This window comes from Ambystoma mexicanum, chromosome 9, assembly GCF_040938575.1.
Source record: "Ambystoma mexicanum isolate Mex_15411 chromosome 9, UKY_AmexF1_1, whole genome shotgun sequence".
NCBI lineage: Eukaryota > Metazoa > Chordata > Amphibia > Caudata > Ambystomatidae > Ambystoma > Ambystoma mexicanum.
Window position 1 is genome coordinate 891,997,351 of NC_090931.1, and position 20,401 is coordinate 892,017,751.

The window sequence follows — 20,401 nt, forward strand, 5'->3', positions numbered from 1 at the left end:
CATGTGCACCCTGTAACGAATATTGAAGCATGTCTAGCAAATCAGAAGGATAATGACGCAACACCAACTACTTGTTCCATGCATTCTAAGCTTGTCCACTTTAGAAGAATGTGCAGACAGGCATGTGACTGGGATAGTGAGTCATGCTTCCAGATGTGTCGTTAAGGTTTTGGTGGGTGCTAATTGCATTTTGCCCACATGATGCTTAGCATTAACTCTGATAATTGAACCTGCCAACTGGGGTCTCTCATTCTTGGACAGGCAATTGAAGCTGCTATCAAAGACTCGCCAATAACATCACCTGTGACCACTCCCTGCAATAATATACTTAATCATTTCATGCCCACCCAGTCTCTGTGACAAAGTGCCCAGCCTTTCTCTGTAAGTTAGGTATGGGGTGACCAAGGGAGTTTAGTATCACCACACACTACATGATGCAGAGCCATGGGGTAACCAGGGTAGCATCCTGTGGGCCACCCAGCCTCTAATATGAGCTGGGGTATGATCTATTGAAGAAACCAAGTTCAGTATTTGTAGCTGCCGCAAATGTGCAAGCAATGCCAGCAAAAAGACTAGCCATGCAGGGAAGAGAGTCTACCCACCAAAGTTTGCCAGATCTGTACTTGAACAAGGTTGACCGCAAACTTCAAATGCTGCGAACGACGAAGCTGCCTTATGTTGTACAGATCAGGTACATATTGAGGTCTATATTGTATTTTCACAGCATTCTTTTGGATGACAAAGATACTGCTTGCTTTTTAGTCCAGAAGAACAGATGTGCCCTGATGAAGGATACATTCCGAAATACAGTGGCCAAATTTAGAAGTCTGCTTCTGTGTCACAGTGCACATAATTCATAAACTATTAAAGACTTTTGGACTTCAAACTTCTGAATCGTTTGGCTTAATTTTCCGGATGACTTATGATCTGGATTGGTCATCCATGACCTAATAAGTGAGCACACAGCCCTAAAGTTTTTTACTTTGGTCATGTTCTGGATTTACAATGAACCAAACTCTGCCTTTTGTGGTCCCTGTAGTGCTCCTCCTTGAATGTACATATTTCCACATGAATACCCTGTTTCTGTAGTTGGTAGTGCTCACACCCCCCTCTTGCATCCTAAGTCCACAAAGCATGCCACTGAGACCTCACCTCGCTCCACGAAAACCAGGTATGGAGGGGAGGAGTTAGGGAGCAGGACAAGTATCCCCAACTAATTCAAACTTACCTATCACATACAGTCACAATTTATCCAACACATGAGGGCAACAGAGAGCAAGAAAGCTCAGGTCCCTAAAAAAATGAGGGTAGGTTTGGTGAGTGGTGCAGGAGTTGGAGATACCAGAGGTGAAAAGAAGGAATGTGTGGAACGTGAAAAGAAGTTTGCAGTGTCTGGAGGAGAGGACAGGAGATGTCTAGGCAAGAAGAGTACAGGAGGAGATTGGCAAGAGGATAATCCAGGAGGGTAGGAGGTGAGCACCCCCAAAAGGCTGGAGAGAGAGATCCTCAGGAGGTGGGAATGAGAAAGGAAGCAGAGAGAAGATTCCCAGAAGGCTGGGAAAAAGAGTATAAGGTGTTTGGATAGAAACAGACAGAGGAGGCTGTGAGACGAGAACCCGAGTCATGGATGGGTCTAGCATTAGTGACCCATAAGGTGGGAGGTTTATTTATTTATTATTTTTTTTTTATTGTTTGATCAAAAAAAAAATAAGATTTTACAATACAGACTGTAGGTTCTATCATCATCGTTGTCGTCAGAAGCTTTGTCAGGGTTTTTCTCTCTTTTGTTGTTAAGTTTGCACAGTTAGTCTCTATTACAGCGTTCGTTTCATCTGATTCGGTTGTCTGTTACTTTTCATTTTTATTTAATAAATTGTTTTCGATGTGTCGGACCATTTGTGCCATTGCAATTTGCCATGTTGTTCTTTCTCCTCCTATTAGTCGCGCCCACCATGTCGCTTCTTCTGCCAAAATGTCAAACCCTGCCATAGGTGCAAGATATTGTGATCTGATACTAGCTGTGGCTGAGCAGCTCATGATTAAGTGTCTTAGTGTTTCTTTTGGAGGGTCAGAATTGGTTTTACAGAAGCGGCATCCATTTGTTGTAACTTGTCCGCGAATGTGTAGGATCTCCCTTGTTTTGTACAAGTTTAGCCGTGCACGCAGGATTGCATTTCGTATATGTTTACTTGGGCATTGAATGACATATCTTTGTAACTCATTCCTTTTTAGAGTGTTACCAGGGAGATGCGAAGTGAGTTTCAGTTTGGATGCGTTATCTATTGTCATAGCCCAATCATTGTCTTTTAGTTTTTTTAGTATTCTGCACGGATTGCTTATGAGCTCCTGATCTTCACATGCGATGATCTTCAGAATTAGTTGATTTTTGTCTTGCCAGTCGTTTAGCATTTTGCATTTTCTGCTGTTCATTTCGCATTTTAGTAGCTTAAAGACTTCGTTATTGTGTGCAATTAGACATTTTCTGTACAACATGAGGGAGTTGCAGAGGACTGTACATTCTAACGATAGTAGACTCAGTTCACGCCCGATTGCTGACCCTGAAACTGACGGTGGAAGATGTAGTACTGTGCGCCAAAACAGCGCTTCCAACTTAGACCACAAACCTGTTGGCAAGGTGGGCATTGCTTCTGCACCATACGTGATTGTCGGTACCACTTTCATTTTATAGAAATTGATGGTTGGTACTAGGGAGAATTTTCCAAATTTGCCGTCCACAAATTTGGCTTGGGCAGCTAGTTTTTTGGTCTTTGCATAAAGTTCTGTCTGCATGGCTGTTTCTTTTTGAGAGCTGTCCATTAGTACTCCTAAGTATTTGCATTGGGCAACGGTCTCGAGATTAATTTCACCCAAATGCCATTTGAACTTATTTCTTTGTTGATTTCTTTGTTTGTTACCATTGTTTTGGAGAATCATGATTTTGGTTTTACTCGTATTTATTTCCAAATGGTTTTTTGTGGCGTAGATTTGGAGCGCATCGAGTTTTCGCTGCAGACCTATTTCCGTCTGATCGAATATGGTTAAGTCATCGGCGTACAGAAGGTGCCCGATCTGCGTTTGCCCCAGCTTTGGCGGAAATGCTCTAGTTGTTTCATTTATGCAGTTAATGTCGCCAATGTAAGTCAAGAAGAGTGCAGAGGCTAGCGGGCATCCTTGTTTTACACCTCGATTGCTGTGAATTTCGTCTGATAGCAATCCATTGTGATTCAAACGCACTTTCATTGAGGTGTCGCGATGTAATGCTTGGATTGGAGCAAGTAGCTCTTCGGGACATTGCCACGCTTTTAGTTTGTCCCATAATATTAATCTTTCCACTCGGTCAAAGGCTTGAGTGAAATCAATGTATACAACATATAGATGTAGCTTGTTTTGCAATGCGTTTGCTTTTAGCATGCTGCATAGTAGGATGTTACAAGTTGTACCTGCGCTTTTCTTGAATCCTGATTGAAAGGGGTCATTGCACTTGGCTCCTAATGCCCATTTTTGGAATTTGGACATTAGGAGTGAAGCATACACCTTACCTATTACATCCAGTAGAGCAATCGGGCGAAAGTTCTCGGGATTACTCATATTGCCTTTCTTGTAGATTGGGATAATTATCGCTTTGGTCCAAGAGTGAGGTATGGACTGAGTTTCTGTGCAGCGCCGAAATATGACACTCATTAGACTTGCCCATTCTTTTGGGTGACTTTTTAACTCTGCGTTTGAGATCCCGTCTGGGCCTGGTGCCCTGGAGTTTTTTAGTTTAGTGATGATGTTCACGATGTCATCTTCTTGTTCTAATTCAACCCAAGGGACTGTAGATACTTGTTGTTCTTTATCAGGTGTGCGTAAGGCTGATTGAAAAACTTTGGTGAAATGCGTTATCCAAGTTGCTTGATTGATGTTATTTAGGATCTGATTATTCAATGTATTATCTGCGTCCTTTATTAGAGACCAGAATTCTCGGCTGTTGTTAGTGACGAGAGCTTTAGTTATTTTCTCAGCATCCGCTTGATATAGTTTGTGTCGATGAAATTTCACCCAATTCTTGTACCTTTTCTTTATGGCATTTATGGCATGTATGATGTCTGTATTCGGGGACTTGCGTGTTTCTCTTATCGCTCTTCTGTAGTTACGCCTTGTCTCCACTAATTCCATGTTGAAGACGTGTTTGGAACTTTGGTCAGAGGCTAATCCGTTTCCTCGTTTTTGATGCATGTATGGAATCAGTAATGGTTGATAATTTATTCCATCAGCAACCACTAAAGTTTTGTTTCCAATATATTTCTTTGTTACTTCGCAGATCTCTGCAGGCTTTATGCTTAGTCTTAGGCCTTGCGGATTGGCTTCGATTTGAATGTTATGATACATGTTTGTTTTGCTGGGTAAGGACCAAACTGTTTCAAGTAGGTTATGGTCACTCATGGACGTGCGATGTATCGTGAATGCTTCAGTAATTGGTAATAGTGACTGCGATACAAATATGAAGTCAATAGTGGCTGTTGCGGGTGGACGCTCCCACGTAGGTGGCCTGTCTAATGCTGGAAGTGCAGCGTCTAGGTTATAAAGACCATGTAGCTCACAGAACTTTAGCCATTCTTTCCCTCTGTGTGCTGAAGCCTGTTGTGCTGCTGTTGTTGATTTTTTTGTCTCATTACAAGTGGCGTTTAGATCACCGCACATGATGATATCTGCTGCGGGATAGTCAGTCAATGCAGCTACAAATAGGTTCTCACACAGATCGATGAATGTTTTTGTTGTTATTGCCGCTGGGTTCCAGTAGCCATTAACTATGACTACGTTTCTGGTTTGTGCATTTTGGTTGTTCTGAACCTGCACCGAGATTACAATTGCTAGCAGAAATTGATTTGTCAGTAAGATTTTTTCAATTTGCATTCTAGTTCCTATGCGACATGCTATCAGCAATCCTGAGGTTGGGCGCCCCTAACTTCCTCTGATGGCCGGGACTAGAATGATTTGATATCCTTCCAATCTTGGGGTTGCTTGAAGCCACGTTTCCTGTAGGCAAATGATGTCGTATTCCCCTAAATTTGGGCCACCTGGCATCGTTAGGTGGGAGTGACCTCTGGTATTCCAGGAGCATAGGGTGAGTCGTGTCGGCTTTTCATTTGACGTGTCGCATGTAGATGGATCTCCTTTCATGGGTGGCTATTGAGTCCGATGATTTGCGAGCATTTTGGGCAACCAAGCCCATAGCCCTGTTTTGATGTTTCGAGATGTGTCTAACTTTGTTTGTGCGCACTTCTGCGGCTCTGGTGTTTTTGGGACCGTTGTGTTTGTTAGTTTCTGGCTATTGACTGGTCTCTGTTCTTTTCTATCTCGACTTCCCTCCCTTGGATTGTTCGATCTTTGATTGTGTTCCTTTTCGTTATTTAGCTTATGACTATTGTCTGAACTTTGTTCTTTTCTATTCCGACTTCTCTCTTTTGGTTAGTGGGTTTTCGGATTACGTTCTGAGTTTTGTTGCTCATCCCTGCGTATGGTATTTTGATCCTTATCTGAATATGATTCTCGGTTGACTAGTTTTTTTTGATTTTTGACTTTTTCTGATTTTCTCTTTTCCCCTTTAGGTTTAGGGGAGACTTTTGCCTGGGGTTCTCATGTCTATCTTTTGAGGTACTTTGTTGTCTAGGGGATAGAGCTTCAGGACTTCCATGTGGGAGCTGGGCTGAGACATCCTCGGTGTGGAATCCCTGTCTATAGATGTCAATTTTTTGGTTTAAAATTTTTGTGTATATTGTGTTCGAATTTACATGGAGTAAAGTGATTGCTCCCGACCTGTCGTGCCATGGCTCCACAATTTTTATGTCTGCCGTGTGAATTTCGCGTAACTCGCCAATTTTGCTGAATATGGTCATGACAGTTCTTCTATTCAAAATAAGGTCCTCGGTATTTGAACGTCTTTGTGACATCTTTATTATCCATCTGTAGTTTGTGCGTTTATTAGGATTATAATGCGTCTCTCCAGAGGCTTGTTTTTTAGTCCTGTGCTTTGCCTGAGTGCAGGGACTTGGTGTATTTTTTTCTTTTCCGTCATTTCTAATGTCTGCATCCCTCGTTTGGTGTTTTATCGTTGTGTTTCTATTGTTTGCCTTGTTTTGAGCACCACAGGAGATCGAACGTGCAACTTGATATGACGGTTCCGATTTTTTTTTTGTTTTTTAATGAGATTTTATTGTTTTGCCTAGATCTTTCTGCTTGCTCTTTTCTGCATTCCCTGCCCCTCTCTTGTCTATAGCTGTCAATTTTTGATTTCTTCTGGGTTATTTCTTTGTCTGCCGTTTTCGGTGTCTTATTTGTTGTTTTCGTGCGTTTTTCTGCCTCATTAGATTTGAAGTGATATTCTAGGCGATTACGTCCGTCTTCTAGGGTTTCGAAGTCACGCTCCTTGTCAGATATATTGCTTGCTCCCGGGGGTGCGGAAGTATGCTGATTTTTATGGTGAGATCTTGCCTTATTTTTGAGTTGGTCAGGTGTTGTACTTGAGCAAGAGTCGTCAGCAGAGTAGACGCTAAGATCTAATAGTGCGTCTGTTGGGTCGGAGTCAGACAAATAGTTTCTTGCCGCTGAGCTACTTCTGACATTGTGTTTTTCAATTGTTTCATTCGACTTAGAATATTTGATGTTGTTACTGGTTGTAGCCTTCTGGCTTGTTTTTTTGTCGGTGGCCGATGTTTTTGCCTGTACTTGTCTTCTATGCGCACTGTCGTTATTTGATGTATTTTTTTGTGATGCATTGATGTTTGTTTTCGGGATGGGGTTGTGGTTCGAATTTGCCATCGGGTTTTCAAGACTCAGTTTGTATTTGCCGTTGGTCATGTCGAAAATAGAGTAGATAAGCTCATTTTTATCTTTTCCAACCTGATTACTTGCAGGCGTCTTGTTTAGAACGAACAGTGTATTGGAGGCCTGGCGTGTTAAATATAACGGCGACTTTCCTTTAAGAATGAGTTCGTCAGTTTGGTTTTGCACTGAACCTTGCATTGCCCTCAAGTCACTGGCGCGCTTTTCTTCTGTGAGGTCAATAACTATGTTGGTTTGTGTTCCAGTTTCATATACGGTATGTTCTTTCCTTGTTTGTGTTTGTGCATGAAGATGTGAGGCTGCGCCTTTGTTTTTTAGTGGACCTTGCGTATCCAACTCGTCTTTTGGCTCTAGAACGTTTTCTTTTGTTGTTATATAGGTCTCCAAGTACAATACTTTTGTGAGGATCATAGCTAACATCACCTGCTGGTCTTTCACTGTTTCTTGCATTGTTTCGTAAAGTTTGCAGAAAGGGTTCAGGGCAATAGTTATCACTGACATTATGCCTTGAAGATCCGTTTTCTTTGTGTTCATCCCTTGTGATGTGTGTATTGTTTGCTGACTCATGTTTTCATGATGTGTTAACCCGGAGGCAGAGTACCGCTTGCTTGGTGTTTGTGTTGAATGACTAGCATTCTCTGTGTTTATGGGTGCTATGGTGTTTATCAGTGGTCGATATATGTTTAATTCTTGTGTATTGGATGTGATTTCTTTCGCTAACGATGCCCTCCTATCTTTAGGAGTGCTGTTGGTTTTCGCGAAGGCGATTGATTTCGTGAGTGAATAATCTTGTGTTGCATGTCCGTCTGTAGCTGTCTTTACTTCTGTGGTCAATTTTCTGAGCTCAAGCACTTGTGCATCTGTTAGGCTGTTAGACTGTGCTTCTGTTAAATCCTTGGGGATTGCAAGATGTTGTCGATCGCCTTCTGTAGGCTTCTCGCCGTTATCAATTCCTGGGAAGTGGGATAAATTTGTTTTTCTTGGTGCACCATCCATTTGTCCTAACGGTTTGATCATTGGTGTTGATTCTTGTGCCAAAGGAGCCCTAGTGTGGGTGTCTTTGGTGAGTAAGAGATCATTGCTCAGTGCGGTGTTTTCATCCCCAATCTGACTTTGTATTGTTTGCTGCTCATCTGTGATTTGTTTTTCCGTGTCTTGTTGATCCTGAATATTGCTCAGAGGTTGAGTTCCACTATGAGCAGACGTTTCCGAGGCTGTTTCTCTGTTGTTAAGTTCATCTGGCTTCTCCGTAGTTCGCGGCTCCATTGCTTCTACATGGTGAGAGTCAGGCGTTGTTGGTAAGTTGGGGAAGTCTTTACATGTATGCTCGCGTTTTCTTTGTTTTGCCGGGGGTGGCAAATCAGTCTCAACTGCGAGCATTTCCGCGTCAGAGATTTCGGCACACATATTGATTTTTGTGTGTGGCTGAAATTCGAAAAAGTCAGTCAAAATTCGTAGAGAATGATTTTTCCGCAGTCTTGTGTATGTTAGGTTTTGAGTCGTGCTGCCTCTGATAGCTTGTTGTTTTTTATATAGTGGTGGCTTTTTCTTAGTGCTTTTTATGCATTTGTCTCTTGATCTCTTTTTGCAATTCTGATCTGTTAGAGGTTTGCTGGCTTCACCGATAGATGTTAATGATTCTGGTGGTGTCCCTATCTGATCTGACAAGACTTGTGCCGTGTCTTCGTCAGTGGGAACATGACCTTGTGCCTTCGCATTGCTTGTTAAAACTGAAATGTATTTGTTTCCTGTGTTTTGCTGCTGCTGTATGCACTCAGCATTGTCTTTGTGACCATCGGTGCTTGTTGATGAGGACACTGTGCTCAGTTTGGACTTCGTGAGCGCATTACTGCTGGAGGCCAGTGCAATGCTTGGGTCTTTGTCACACTTCCTAGCTTGTACAGGGTCGGGGTAAGGCTTTGTCCAGTCTCCCCTCCGGAAGACTGCGACTCGGCCAGTTTCACTGCGCCGTGTGTTGCTTCGGATGGTGTTATGACTTGTATTGTCTCATTAAAAGCCTGTTTCTCCTTCTCCCCAAGTGTGTCCATAGCCGCCATTGGGCATATTGAATTCGTGGTGAGGTCTCTTGGTAGACAGGTTTTTTGTATGGTGATTGCGGTGGTGAGACTACCCTCCGCTCTCGTCGCTTGTGGACTGGTTCCACATGGTGTGTGAGGATGTGGGATATGTTTCATTAAAGATCTTAGGTCTTCTTTGAGTGGACACTCTTCCCCTTGCTTAGAGCTTCGCAAGCGCATATCCTCATCCATACACGGCGAGGAAAGTACAGTAAGAGGAACAATTATTGCGCCGTGTCTACTTACCCTGTGTTTTTGGCTAAGTAAGGTGTCTCGATGGCTGTCCGCCGCAGACTCCTGATCACGGGTCGCGCCGTCGAACAGCCGTAGAACAGTCGGTGCCCTTTGCTCCTGACGGGCTTAGCGCCGCTGTGCTGGTGGCCTTGATGTTTTCTAGGCACAAAAAGTCACGTGCCAGGACACGTGAGCAAACCCAGCTCCGCCTCCTCCAGGAAGCACGTTAGCCAACTGGTGTGAGCCCTTCGATATAAACGTTCGTTTTCCACACTCGTCAGGGAGAAATGCGCCGCTGTGCTGGTGGCCTTGATGTTTTCTAGGCACAAAAAGTCACGTGCCAGGTCACGTGAGCAAACCCAGCTCCGCCTCCTCCAGGAAGCGTGTTAGCCAACTGGTGTGAGCCCTTCGATATAAACGTTCGTTTTCCACACTCGTCAGGGAGAAATGCGCCGCTGTGCTGGTGGCCTTGATGTTTTCTAGGCACAAAAAGTCACGTGCCAGGTCACGTGAGCAAACCCAGCTCCGCCTCCTCCAGGAAGCGCGTTAGCCAACTGGTGTGAGCCCTTCGATATAAACGTTTGTTTTCCACACTCGTCAGGGAGGTTTATTTACATCCAAATGATTAGTGAGGCTATACTAGAAGGGATATTATAGGGGGCGGGGGTTTGCTTTAAATGTATGAGTGGGACTAGAGTGCATTTTGTCTTTTTCCTTAATCAACCCCATATCCCCCATATGATGTGTATATCCATTTCCAAGATGAGGAGTGCATTACGAAGACATTGGACAATATAGAACCTGTGGGAATGTTCGATAACTGCTTTTCATCAGAGAGCTTGAAAACAACAGGACATGCTTGTTCTGAGCATTTGCCTTTGGTTTGCAGTTGGCCTTTCAGTTTGGGAACTTGTGGAACCCTCCAGAGAATCGGCATGGGACAGGTTGCAGACGTACTTGTGGGAGATAATAGAGTTTTGGGGCTGCTTGCCCCTGACGTTAAAGTGCAGAGTTGCACAGTTGTTGTTGAAGTACAGAGAAAATGCCTACGTGCATGCACTACTCAGTGTTTGTAATTACGGACAAGACTTAAATGGATTAAGAAAAGAAGACAAGTGGCAAGTGTTTTCATTATGGATTCACACAGTGCACACAAGTGTCCCGGAGTAGACTTCAGAGCAACTTGAGGAAGAAGGCAATTGACAGAGTGGTACAATGATCGAGGGAGGAGTCAACTCTTTCCATATACAGTCTCATCCTGCGGCTGCACAAAGCGAACTAGGGAAATTCATGGCTTTTCATCAGCAGACATTCAGCGGAGCTGCTGGGAGTTTGAAGAAATAGCGAGCCTGCCGACAGGAGCAAGAGGGCTGTGGTGAGCAAGCAGTCCTATTTTCTTCACCATCTGTGCATACTCTAAATCCTGAGACCTACGCTTGCTCAAAGCAGAGGAAATGTACTTTCTTTGTAAAGCAGACTCCCTCATACTCATCTCAGTCGCATTTAGTTATCAGCCTCTTGACAGTTTACAAGTCTGGCAGGAATGAGTTACGCAAGAGGCACAGAGAAAGGAGATTCAGGATGTTGGAAAGGGAGAACACAGGAGGCTGGGGACAGAGGTGAGGGTGGAGAACAACACGATGAGGAGGAAAAAGACAAGGAGGAAAAAGACGAGGAGAAAAAGTAGTGTAAGATCTAGTGGATATTAAAAGAGAAGTACAGGAGGATGTGATGTGAGAACAAATACATGAATTCCAGGAGGAAGTGGCAGCAAGAGAGCAGAGATTTCCTGGTAAAGGTGCAGTACGATGGAGAGACAGAGAAGCAAGCTTAGCAAGCGGGAGAAATACAGAAGCGATAGTAGAGATTGGGGAAGGAGCCTCAAGCCGTTCAAGGTGTACAATGGTGGCTTGGGGGGAGAACCAAGTCGGTAGGCATGTCGTTTTCATCGTTGACTTGCGTGAATCATGATTTTATGAGCTTATGAAAAAAGTTTGGACTTTTCCTTGACAAAATTGTATTTCAAAAGACAAGCTTCCACTATATATGGCAAGGGAGGCTGTCAACGCTGATTGGTAGAGCTCTGGCAATAAGGTTGTTTGAAACACTGCTAATGGTACTAATCTGTCTCGCTTCAATTGAAGTTCCAGAACCAAGTCTCCAACATCTGATCTCTGCAAGTTTGGGTCTAATCTGTCGAAGATAATTTCCTGAAGAACTACGAACTGACCTTCAATGAATGACAATGACAGGAATCACCCAGTGGAGTGCAGCACTCATTGTATTGGACTACTAGTCTGCACATTAATAGAATTGAGGCTTAATTTAAAGCAAAGAATAATGCCTGGTTACCAGGGTGCCCAGCTTCAATCCATTATTTCCTTTTATGTGTGAAACTAAAAGGTGCCACGAGGTTGGAGGGTACACCTACATTTCCTCAACGAGCGCAAAGGCCTGCATCAGCTTACGCTTACATACCGATGTGCTGGAGCAAGAGATCAGCATTTCAATATACTGCACAGTCTCTGCATGTGTCAGCAGAGCATAAAGAGCAGCAATTGAGAAGGGCTCATCAAAACTAGGGGAAGATGTAGAGGAGATCCAGTGCCCCATCAGTGAGGCCCCCCCTCCCTCTTCCTTCCTCCTTCTCCCCGTCACACCTGAAGAAGTTACCAGAGTTCTCTTCTAAACAGGTCTCATCTAAACAGGTCTCCCCTTGCTCATCCAGGACCATCAAGGATAACATCGGCTCTACTGCCCCTGCTCTCGCTGATTGCTGCAATCACCCTTTTGCCACTGGATCTTTCCCCTCCCCTCTCAAGCACTCCCTTGTGCGCCCACTCCTGAAAATACCATCCTCGACCCTACTTGCCCTGCCAGCTACTGCCCCATTTCCATCGCCCCTTTCCTTGGGAACCTGCTTCAGAAGCTGGCCTTGACCCAACTCAACACACAAACTGAACTTGTTGGTGGTCGCCACACCCATTAATCTGGATTCCGGGCATCCAGAGGCACAGAAACTGGTTTTCTGAACACCGTGAAGAACTTCTCGCATCTCTGTACTCCAACTCCCCAGCTGTCCTTATCCTTCTCGATCTCTCCTCTGCCTTTGACACAGTCAACCATTCCATCCTCATACAAAGGCTCCACAATACCCTTGGTATCTCGGAACAGCACTGGACTGGCTGACCTCTCTCCTCACTAACCACTCTTCCCAAGTCATCCTGGGCACCTTCTCTCATCCCCTCCTTCCCTTTCCGCCTGTGGTGTACCTCAGGGCTCTATACTCTCCCCTGGCTCATTAACATCTACCTTGCTCTCATTATCTCCTTCTCATCCAACTTCCAGTGTTACGCAGATGACACACAGCTCTTTCTCAAACTCCCTGCTGACCCCCTTGCATCCTCCATCATCCCTGACTGCCTATCTGCCATCTAGTCCTGGTGCGGCTCCACTGATCTCTGCCTCAACGCCTGTAAAACTGAGATCCTTCCCATTGGGACCCCTGCTCCCTCTTTCTTCCCCTCACTCTGGCCTTCCTCCTTGGGCTCTCCCCCTGCACCTTCAACTGAAGCCAGAAACATTGGAGTCATCCTCGACTCCTCTCTCTCCTCCCTTCCTCACACTCAGAAAATTGCCCAGGAGTCCCATTTTCAGCTTTTCCTTCTCAAAGGAATTTTACCTTTTCTCACTTTGCCTCAGAGGCTCAATGTGACCCAAGCCCTAGTTATCTCTAGGCTTGACTACTGCAATAACCTCCTCCTGAATATACCATCCTCCACTCTGCGACCCCTCCAGCTAATCAAGAATAGGGCAGCAAGACTTCTCCTTGGCCTTAAGCCCAGGGACCGCATCTCTCCAGAACTAAAAAGTCTTCACTGGCTCACTGGCTTCTGGTTGCTGCACGTGTTAAATTCAAATCCCTGTGCATCATCCACAAGGGGACCACACTATCTTCAACTTTATCTCACTAAACACTCTCCCTCTAGACCACTACGTTCCTCTGGCACCAACACTCTGTGTGTAAAGCGTTTTGCTAAACAGGTGGTCATTCACTTTCCTCAGCGGGATACCTCATATGGAATAGCCTACCCCCACGCCTTCATGCCTTGAGCAGGATCTTCTCAAATTACAGAAGCTCCTTAAGACTTTCCTCTTTTCCTCCTCCTTCCCTTCTTCTCTCCTCTGATAATCCCACAGTTGCTGTGATCACTGTCCTGGGCCCTTATGTATCCTTGGGGCCCTGACCTCCCACACCAATCCTGCCCAGCTCCTGTCTATGCACAGCACTTGCCTCCGACATTCATAGCACTTCATCTGTGGCTCACCCCTGAGTTCAGACTCCCCAGCACTTACCCCCTCTTCCCTCTTCCTTGCTGCACTTGCACATTCTGAATACTCACAAGGCAAAATAGGTTCGTCCCTTCTACCTTTTCCCCCCTCTGCTCTTAAATTTTGTGTTCTTAATGGGTTTTTCCCCCATCCTTGCTCCCTCTCCTGTGGGCGCTTTGAAACAGTATTTTCTTGTTGTATAAGTGCCTAACAAGCAAACAATAAATAAATAGTGTCTCGCTGAGAAAGAACAAGTAAAAGGCTTGAAGGCACAGGAAATAAAAGAAAACTATTTCTAAATCTGAGTTGTTGTTCAAAGTTTAAGCACGAAGTTGATTGCAGACTTCAACAAGACTTTCAAAGAGGGAGTAGAATGTTTGCGGTTGAAGACATTTTTCCTTCAATAAGGAAAATGAACAAATAAACAAGTGGTAATAAGACAGGACTGAAACAAAACTATGCTGAACATATTGTTAAATAATTAAGTTGTAAATAGTTGTTTAGGGTCATTTTAGGGATAGTAGAAGGTGCAAAATATTAGTCTTGGTTAAACATTTTGACCTTTGGCCGTTCTTCACAACAAATTCAGGAAATTAGGCAATGATCAATCTCATAGCAGGTAACAGGTCTTCAATTCAATAGCCTCCAAGCAATCAGCAGAGTTTCACAGTTATTGCAGAGAGTTGGTTTGGAGGGCACACAGAGGTGTTTTGCAGGAGTGATATAAAAATGGTAAACTGTAAAGCTGTCTTTCTTTCCCTTTTTGCCGATCACTGGGGAAAGGGGCGGGGAAGAAAATAACACAACAGACACTCCCAGTTTATCAAAGGGTGTGTAGAGAGCAAAAATACTAGGCTGTTGCACACTAGATGCTCACGGGGGGCTTTTTGAGTCAGGGAAGCTGCAGTAGAATGACACCTGCTAGGATCCGAGAGGCCGGTACAGGCAGAAACAGGGAGAGAAGGTGTTGCTGATAGGCCCTATATAAAAAGGACCAGTATGGCAGGAGGAAGTAAGTACACGTTGCAGAGCATCAAGGAGCTGTTCAGAATAAGGGGTGGGGAAAGTAGTGAAGACTAAGAGAAAAGACAAGGAACCCAATGAATGAGACCATTACAGAGGCAAAAGGATAACCACCAGAGGTGGGAGGAATGGGGAGTAGTCAGCGATCACTTGTGCTAGAGCCAGAAGTCTCTTCCATACCTCTGATAACTTGCCAAAGACCAGGAAGAAACATTGAGGACTGCCCTTTTAGACCCTGGCCTTCCTACCTGTGGTTACCCAGATGTGGAGTGCATCAGTGTCCAACCCCATGCAAAAAAACATACAGAGCTAGTAAAAGAAAAGAGGATAACTATACGACTGGTGGAGTTGAGGACCCTTCGAACACCTCTGACTGAGAGCGGCTATTATACATATGTGGATTATCGAGCACACTGACTCCGACAATGTTGATTACAGAATGTGACTTTTGGTGCATTTGTTCCGACCCGAGGAGAAGCCATTGTGTTATTCGTTTGCCAGTTGGTTTTGTCTTTTAAACCAAGAAGAAGCAATCCGATTTGTTGAATTAAACCCCCTATAATTCTTTGCATATAAAAACCCTTGTGGCTTGGTCTACCTGTCGTACTAATCCATGCTAGGCTTCTCTCACAAACAATATTACCGACACCCTAATCTTGACTGCCACGCATGAACCGAATCACCCAACAACTGCCAGTGCCACACTTCTTTGCGTTTTCTTGGTTTCCCCATTTGATGATCGCATATTTCATTGGTACCTCATTTCCCAGCAATGCAGAAACACATGCTTCAGAGGCATCACATATTGCAGTGAGGTCATGACCCCCTTCCAGTGCAAGAACGATACGACCACCAGCCAGTGCCATTAGCTGCTTTGTCAGGTACCCAAAACCTGCAAAAGAAAAAAATGAAAATTAGAAAACAAAGGGTATATGTGCCTTTGAAAGATCAAAGTAACATTGCGAGTTTCTGAAAATGATTAGTAACATGTCAGACAGCAGCACTGGTATTCTTCTGGCTGATGTCTGCTGGTTCATTTGTCAATCATCATGTTCTAGTCATAGACAATACTTTGCAAGTATCATGGCAGCCAAATCGTATGTCCCAGAAAGAAGATAGTTGGCGGCCTGAAGTGACTTGATATGCATAGTGATGCTATATAATACACCAACAACAATTGCAGCAAAATGAAGGAAGAAAAGGAAATCAATGTTGTCAAACAAAACATTTTCCTCATAGCCTTGCCCTTGCAAAATTAAATCTAGAAAACCTGTTTAGAAATGTCTCAACACATGCAAATCAACCACCATAATTAGATTCTAATGAAGGTAATGTTCCATTTAGAAGAGTACACTCCTTTAAGTTTCTTATTGGACAATGCCTTATTTGGAAAATCTTCACACCAGTATGTCACCTGGATGAAGACAAGCAGTGCAAGAGTCTGAAAAGTGCATACATTGTACTTGGTCCTCAGTTCCCGCTTCAAACCATTCAAGTCTTCAGGATTGTAGCCCTCCCAGAGGTATTCTGGGAAATTCAGACACCAAAAGGCATTTTGGATGGTGGCCTGCTCACGAGAAGCGAGACTAAGACAGAGGCGAAAGGAGGCATGCACACAATATGTCCATAGGGCTAAAATAAAGTATGTAAGAAACTAAGTCAGAAAAGGAGGTCCTGGCATCCATGAAGGGGCAGGCCACACTCCAAGAGCAAACCCTACAAAGTAAATATGATTTAGCTAAACAATGAATAACATCCCCAAAGGACAGAAGAAAGAGTAGTCTCCCATTCCTTGTCATGGGGTAGGACCATCTCGCAGAAAGAGCCAGTGAGCTACAGATCATCCAAGGTATAGTAGTGGTGATGTCTTATATTTATCCTGAGACATTGGACGCAGACCCCGGATCCGGCTTCAGAGATCAGCTCCAGGATGGCCATCATGGCAAGGAGAGAATTGCATCAGGGGCATCATTTGGGGGTCGCCAGCGGTCGAGGTCTCCCTTGCTACACCCCGCCCCCAAAAAACATGTTTTAATATATATTTTTAAATTGAACTTCCTGGGCTGTGGCCAGCGCCACGTGGCTCTTTGCTTCTGGAGTGGCTGGCTTTCTTGTTCATGCCTCTTAAAAAAAACAAAGGGTTCCACAAGTGTAACACTTTCAGCATTGACCGGAAATAAGAAAGAATAGGAATAACAAATAATTTGTCTTTCTGGAATTCTATACAATAATTGGTAGACTCATTAAAGGTTTATTTCAGGCACACTTCAGTGGGCGAGTCACTGATTTAGTCTGTTCTTTGACACCTCAAATTCATAATGCAGACACAAACTTCCAAAAAGCATTTAGAGTAGAATAAGCATCCATTTCGGACTCTGAATTTTGCTTTTCGCATTTTGCAGTTAAAGCTTTGGGGTGGGGTCAAATTACATAACCTCCTGTGATGTCGTCAGAGGTTAAGGGTTGTGTGATGTCACTTCCGCTACCCCTGGCATTTTGGTGAAGTGACGTCTGTGATTTGCATAAAACACCATGCCAAAAACCAACAAATAAAAAGTCCAATAAACTCGATTCTCTGTCAATAAGGTTTGAAAAAACATACAATTGTGTCTCTTTTTCTCAGCCAAACTAATAGTGCCAGAAAGGAGAGAAAGAAACACAAGTCAGAGTCTGTCGTTCTGTAATCTACCCTAGCAGTAGAAACCTTGCTTAATCATGCACTCAAAAAGAGTAATTAAGCGGTGAGACAACACTAAACATTTCTCCATTTTCAGCATAGGGTCATATGTTTATAAATGCAAGTTGTGATCTCAGAAATGGGTAGGTGATGAGCATATAACAATCCATCAAAGGCATAACAGACAACTGTTTTTAGAACCTAGGGATTGGTATCAACAGATATAACCTTATTTAAGGGCTCACAAACAGCTAATCATAAGCTTCACATAATTAATTATCTTGCTTGCATTCAACTCCCTAGCATCACCTTCGATTCTCCTCACAACATCCCAGAGAGGCTGTACTCATCATTTAGTTTCCTCTTTATATGAACCAGTACCCTTTTTAGCTGAAAGGTTGTGCATTATTTTGTCAGTGCGTGTTTATCTTTACCCTACAATAACACTTTAAATCCCAGAATAAAAAATTCAAATTATTCCTGATTTGTAATCCTAGTCCATAGTCACTTTTAATTAATTCTTGAGGCAGAGTTGTCGCAACACAGTACACCCAGTGGCAGCCTGTCCATAATGGGCAAGGGGGCACTGACCCACCACCCATTATATAGCAGCCATCAAAGAAATCCAGCCCAGTGAAAACACCGAACTCCCTTGAATACAGCAAGCAGCTGAGAACATGCTCCCGGGCTTGGTTTCTACTGTAGGGAAACATGATCTCCCCTTGACAGTACAATACCCAGCTGTGCATACCCAAAACGTGTGGCTGTGGCAAACTTAGACCTGGGTGTTTTCACCAGGTCAATCAAGCTTTTCTGAGCAGCAAGATGGTAGCATTCCAGATCCACATTGCATGCCAGGAACTGGGTAGCTCTACCTGCTCCCTGTTGGCATAATGCATGGGATCAAGATGGCCATCTCAGCAGCATGTATGGCAGCGTTTGGAGTTCGTAGCTAGAGCATGTGGGGGTCTGTGTAAGTCTGTCTGTGTGTGTGCGCGAATGAGAGTGCAGTCTGTGTGTGTTGTAGTATATGGGTTAGTGTGTGAATGAGATAGTGTGTATTGTGATGAATCCAATAGAGTCATCACGGATTTCCCGACGGGATCCTCCTCTCATGTGGCCAGGGAACGGCAGTTACTACCTGATCCTGCTGACTCTGGCGGCGACTATATGAGGGAGGAACACATGGGAGGAGACAATTACCGGGGAGATGTCATGACTTCATTGGATGAGAGACAGTATTCCCGATGAGGAAGACCCTCACTCAAGACCTTAATGGCTTATTGTCAGCTAACGGTTCCCCCTTGTAGAGGAAGTCAAGAAACCTTGTCTCTACACTACTCTGGTCAGGCCCCCACCTAAACACCCCCAACTCACACGTAACCCCTTTTGTTTTTGATGTGCCTTTATGTGAAATCTCTGAGAAAACCCATGCAAGAGTTAAAAGTCCAATGACATCCATGGACTCCAACGTCCATAACCACTCAGGTACTGAGACGAGGAGAAGGATGAGGGAGTTTTTTTCAAAGTGACACGAGCTCGAAGTACAACATGCAGTCTAGTTGTTTTTCCAAGTCTTCAGTGTGCGGGACATTTAAAGATGGCAACCGCACTATTGAATCCAGCAGTGGAGGAGAAGGCTCGCAAATGCGAGTCGCATGGACCGGTGTGGTGGAACGGAGAAGGCCACCAGGACAGGACGAGAAACGCTGCGTGCGATCAAGAAGGGCCGTGGAGATGCTGGGAGCTGCGCAGGAACTCTTGAATGTTGGGTCACACGAAGAGACTGCATCCTCCAGTCCGGGCCGAAAAGGAAAGCCGGTGTGTACCTGCGGAGCCATGCAGGACACTGGAAAAACATCTGCACACTCAAAGTGGAAAGCGGGTGAAGGAACCACACTGCAGAGGCGCAAGCGAAATCAAAGAACCGGAAGGAACCGGTGAGTCTGCACAATAGCAGCTGTGGACCCCGGGGCTTCTCGACAAGCGCACCAACACATGTTTGAATGGTATGAAATTACTGATGCCGAAAATACCCAAAGTTTGTTTGAATGCAGTCAAGACAAAGTACAAAGGTAACATCCATTAAGAAGAATGTTGGAATGCAGACAAGGCAAAGTACAAAGGCAAGCCCCAATCGAATAGAGATGCATGAGATGCCAGTGTGGGGGAAAAGTTTGAGCAAATGTTACCATAGACAGATATACCAAGCACCTTATGCTATATGCTTTTGTGGTATAGCCAAAGAACTGTGAAATGCAGGCGAGTACACCAGACAGCAGAAATTGTATAAAGAATCCTGGCAGGGAATGATACCAGGCAATCTGCAAAGGTACAAGAAATACTACAGAAGAAAAAGTGAACTACCCATGGTAACTTTCTTTCGACTGGATGTTCCTCCCACATATTCCTCATCTTATAATATCTCCATATCCAGCTTTAGCTGCTCTGGATTTATTTTTCCAGCAGAGGGTGCTGCGCGTCGATGCCCGTCGACTCGATGTCCCTCGTGGGGCTCTGTCTTAGTGTGATGATATATAGCGCGCGCAGCAATCGTTTGCTTCAGTTCAGTTTTTACATTTATTGGTTTATCCTACGCCCGACAGATACTCACCCTGAAAGACCGTAAGGTGCAATGACATGGACATTCTACTGCAGGGTAGGCTGAGAGGGGCGATGAGGAATACGTTGGAGGAAAATCCAGTCGAAACAATGTTACCAAGAATAAGTAACTTGTTCTTCAAATGGATTATGTTCTCCCACGTATTCCTCATCTTAGGATAGACTCCCAAATCAGTATTTACAGTTTCCAGTTAGAATTTAGGAGTTACTTATTGGTCTATGCATACAGAATGTAACACTGCCTTCCCAAAAACACCTTCCCGGCCTGAGATAGAGTCCAGACTATAATGCTTCTTAAAGTGTGGACTGAGGACCATGTTGCAGCTGCACAAATATCCTTAAAGGAATAGTGTGCTAAAAAACGTTACTGTCCCGATCGTTCTGGCAAGTCGTTATAAGCATACTGTGATCTATCGTAAAAAAATGTCCTATGCATCTTACCTTAGTTTTCCTCACTTTTACACATGCGAAAACAACGTGTTGGGCATGGCAATCTTGTGCTAATCTTATCCGTGGCTCGATCGCCCTAAGTTCAAGTGCGCTTGCGGCAATAAATCAAAACACCCACCCCTGAAGCTGACATCACTTGTCCCAACGATATGCTCCACCT

At 44.3% G+C, this 20,401-nt stretch overlaps 1 protein-coding gene across 6 annotated transcripts in view; it reads right to left on the minus strand.

The window, feature by feature from the left end:
* The window catches only part of HDAC4 (histone deacetylase 4), a 2,586,716-nt gene that overhangs the window by 222,369 nt on the left and 2,343,946 nt on the right, over positions 1-20,401 (minus strand). For all 6 annotated transcript variants that reach the window (XM_069616020.1, XM_069616021.1, XM_069616018.1 and 3 more), the window contains one exon: positions 15,251-15,384. In XM_069616020.1, coding sequence (XP_069472121.1) covers positions 15,251-15,384 — 134 coding nt within the window. The remainder of the gene's footprint in view (positions 1-15,250; positions 15,385-20,401) is intronic.